Source organism: Amphimedon queenslandica, unplaced genomic scaffold (genome assembly GCF_000090795.2).
Source record: "Amphimedon queenslandica unplaced genomic scaffold, v1.1 AMPQUscaffold_13276, whole genome shotgun sequence".
NCBI lineage: Eukaryota > Metazoa > Porifera > Demospongiae > Haplosclerida > Niphatidae > Amphimedon > Amphimedon queenslandica.
This window is the reverse complement of record NW_003546488.1, coordinates 95,155-98,954: the sequence shown is the minus strand read 5'-3', so window position 1 is coordinate 98,954 and position 3,800 is coordinate 95,155. Positions and strand designations below refer to the sequence as shown.

General features: G+C 31.7%; 2 protein-coding genes across 5 annotated transcripts in view; one reads left to right on the top strand and one right to left on the bottom strand.

The window, feature by feature from the left end:
- Positions 1-883, top strand: part of LOC100637046 (bactericidal permeability-increasing protein-like) — a 9,080-nt gene extending 8,197 nt beyond the window's left edge. For all 4 annotated transcript variants that reach the window (XM_019999333.1, XM_019999334.1, XM_019999335.1 and 1 more), the window contains exons 11-14: positions 212-291; positions 352-458; positions 533-609; positions 695-883. In XM_019999333.1, coding sequence (XP_019854892.1) covers positions 212-291; positions 352-458; positions 533-609; positions 695-760 — 330 coding nt within the window. In that variant the 3' untranslated portion in view covers positions 761-883. The remainder of the gene's footprint in view (positions 1-211; positions 292-351; positions 459-532; positions 610-694) is intronic.
- A 72-nt stretch (positions 884-955) lies between these two features.
- LOC100636919 (P protein-like) overlaps positions 956-3,800 on the bottom strand; it is a 7,597-nt gene continuing 4,752 nt past the window's right edge. The window contains exons 19-24 of the mRNA XM_019999331.1: positions 3,546-3,709; positions 2,844-3,031; positions 1,792-1,896; positions 1,479-1,572; positions 1,332-1,425; positions 956-1,247 (exon numbers count right to left, since the gene is read on the bottom strand). Coding sequence (XP_019854890.1) covers positions 1,151-1,247; positions 1,332-1,425; positions 1,479-1,572; positions 1,792-1,896; positions 2,844-3,031; positions 3,546-3,709 — 742 coding nt within the window. The 3' untranslated portion in view covers positions 956-1,150. The remainder of the gene's footprint in view (positions 1,248-1,331; positions 1,426-1,478; positions 1,573-1,791; positions 1,897-2,843; positions 3,032-3,545; positions 3,710-3,800) is intronic.

Genomic DNA, 3,800 nt, shown 5'->3' with positions numbered 1-3,800 from the left:
TTTTTATCTTTATTTATTTTGCCTAATTTTAAATAAAAAATAAATAATTAAAAAAAAATAAAATTGGGCAAAAAGGTTCCAGGTCAAATTTTGCCAAAATTAAAAATGAGTGAATTCTCCATTTTTATATGTATTTAAAGGGCTAATTAAGAGATAAATTTCTAATTCCTATTACCAATAATTCATGTATATTTATATCACTCTTCCATAGACGGTCTATGCTGATGCTCATGTGAGTATACATGCGGATGGTACACAAGAAATTGTCAGTGGAAATTGTACACTGCTCAAGTATGTGTATCAGAACCCTCATTAATAAACATCATAACCATCACTGGACCCCTTGTATAGGTTTGATATGAGCCTAGCATCGACTTCCATTGGTCAGTTCTCATTAGCTCCTCTTCAGGTTACAGTCAATGCTCTTATTAATGCATTCGTATTACCACAAGCAAACAGTACGTTAGTTAATAATGTACCACAATTGATTCTAATTACAATTTTTAAAATTTTATTTCTTTCTTACAATTAGAGTACACAATGAGAGGGATCACCATTCCAATGTTCGATGGAGTATCATTTGTTAATCCTCAACTGGAACTTGGAGAGGTTAGTCTAACTATAACAAAATTTTTTGTAGCGTAAAAAATTAATTTAAAACGAAATTATTATTATATTCATTCATTCTCCACAGGGATACATACTGGTTAATTCTGATATTAATTACAAGCCAAGTTACTGGTCTGATTATTATTATTAAGAAGCTGAACACTTTTTCTGGATAGCTAATGCTTCTTTTTAATGACATTTTTGTACTGTCTCCATTGTTTTTATTGTCTTGTAGAGAGCATTGCATAGAAGTATCATTATTTTTTTAAATACACTTTGTTTTTAAATAATTAAAATAATACAATATTCATATAAATATTCTCTAGTAAGGTTCTAGACATAGTTAGTGTACTTACAATTATCCATATCACCAACACCAAAAAACAATAATAACATTAGATCAAGATAGAAGTGGAAAAAAACATAAACTATCAAAAAATAATGCATCACAAAAATCAAAAAATATTAATACATACCACATAGTTTTTTGATATAATATAAAAAATAATTTTATGTTTTTATGTTCTATATAAACTATCATTCAGCATGAATTGACATTCCAGTTGAACGCCACGTGACATATTATTAAATAAATATTTGCAGTGAAAGTGGTGACAACCATCATGGGAAATCCCATCCTATTGCAAAACACAATTTATAAATACAATGTACATGTACATGCCCAGAATGGCTATCTGTATAAATAGCATTATCATACTAACTTAAAAAATCCGTTGAAAGTTATTTTGTATCCATTTTGTTCAGCCAGTCCAGCACATACCACGTTAGCCGATGCCCCAATTAATGTACCATTACCTATTGGAATCAATAGAGGCCAATGGCCAGAGACTGTAATGGTGAGTATATACCTCCTAGACAAGCTCCAAAGGCTAGAGTCCAAATAAGTGGCTTAGCTGGTAGACAGACTTCAGGAGAGTCTGCTAACTTTATGATTACTGGAATCTGATAAGATAAAATACATCACACAAGAGAAATTTTCAAAATATAGTGTCTCTCTCCCCCCTTTCTCTCTCTTTCCTTCTCTCTCTCTCTCTCTCTCTCTCTCTTTCCTTCTCTCTCTCTCTCTCTCTTTCCTTCTCTCTCTCTCTCTTTCCTTCTCTCTCTCTCTCTTTCCTTCTCTCTCTCTCTCTTTCCTTCTCTCTCTCTCTCTTTTTCTCTTACCATTGCTTGTGTGAATGGTATATTATCAATGAATGAAGATGCTATAGCTGATACCCATAGAACTAGCACTATTGCTACAAGTAACTGCTTGTCTTCATCTACTTGCTATGGAAAAGAGAGGGGTAATCATAACTTGCAGGCACACATACACATAATGCATCAGAAAGAATTATAAAAATGGAGAATCCTCTCCTTTTTACTTTGGGCAAAATTTGGCCTGAGATCATGTCTGATTTTGAAGCAACTTTATAAATTTGTAAAAATGCAATTTTGATCAGAATTAGTTCAAACTTTCTACACAACATAAGTATATACACATATATTTATCAGAAAAAAATATAAAAATGAAGAATTCTCAACTTTTCAATTTTGGCAAAATTTGGCCCGGGGCCATGTACTATAGTACAAGGACTTTGGCTCGATTTTGGAGCAATTTTAAAAATTCATAAAAAATCTAATTTTGATCAAAATTAGTTAAAACTTTCTACACAACACAGGAACATGTATATGCATCAGGAAAAAATTTTAAAATGAAGAATTCTCAACTTTTCAATTTTGGCAAAATTTGGCCCGGGACGATGTACTATAGTACAGGGACTTTGGCTCGATTTTGGAGCAACTTTAAAAATTCATAAAAAATCTAATTTTGATTGGAATCAGTTTAAACTTTTTAAACAACATAAAAACATGTATATACATTAGAAAAAAAATTTAAAATGAAAAATTCTCAATTTTCAATTTTGGCAAAATTTTTGGAGCAACTTTAAAAATTAGTAAAAAATCCAATTTTGATCAGAATCAGTTCACACTTTTACACAACATAAGGACAAATATATGTATGACATAGCTTCAAAATGCTACTCTAATACGTTTATTTACCATGCAACTGTATATCACAACTACAATAAAACCATTGACTGTGTTAATATTAGAATAATTCTTGAAATGCTTATCACAGTCAAAATTGATTCAAATAAAAATTTTAGATTAGGCTAGTACATCTAAAGTCCACATACTCCAGTATTCTTTAATTTATACCTCATAACACATACCTTGATAACATCAACTGTTATTCTTCCAATAAATTCCATGAGTCCAAGTTCAGCAAGTCCCTCCATTAGTACAAACAGGCCAGCAAAGAACAAGAGTGTGCCCCATTCAACTTTATTCAGTATAGCCTCCAGCTCTTGTATATCAGCCAGTATCAGTAACATCAGAGCACCAAATATTGCTATCCAGCCTATGTACATATCAAGATAAATGCACATTATTAAACACACGTTGTAGCTGTAAGATAAACCAAGCATGATGTAATTATAGCTACTACAAACAGAAGATTCATTAACAATGTAAAGTACTACTCATATTATGATAATTATGCATTATGAAAATACACATTATAGCTGTAAAAAATAAACCTAGTGTGATCTAATTTTAGAAAAGTGTTACTAAAAATAGGGGTCTCATTAACAATGTAAAGTACTACATGCATGCAATGTACATGATCATCAATGCTGAATATTTAGCTATACATAGCGTATAGCTAGAAAATTTGGAGTGCTAAAATTTGGCGAATTGACTCTAAAAGAGGTTTGGAGGTTAAAATTTTGGCGAAATTTTAATTCTGTGCATGCTTCTATGGAGCCTTATCAAATTGGAGACTAAAAATTTGGCGAATGGGCCTCGATTCACCAAATTTGCTGAAATTTTACTCCACCAAACTTTTTAGCTATACGGTAGCTTAATTGTCCTACCTAGGTTTAGCTCCACTCCTGGTATAAAATGAGAGAAGAAGAACATCAGTATGACAACTATTAGTACGACAGTCGACTTGAAGAGAAGGAAACGGTCTGTTATCTTATAGCGACTCTCCAAGTCCTCAAGGTTCTTCTTCCAAAGATCTATAGACGAACGTATACTAAAAAAAGAGAAAAAAACAAGTGAATAAAAGATGACATTAATAGTGTGAAAATAAAGGAAAAATAGATGAGAGAGAGAGAGAGGGAAAG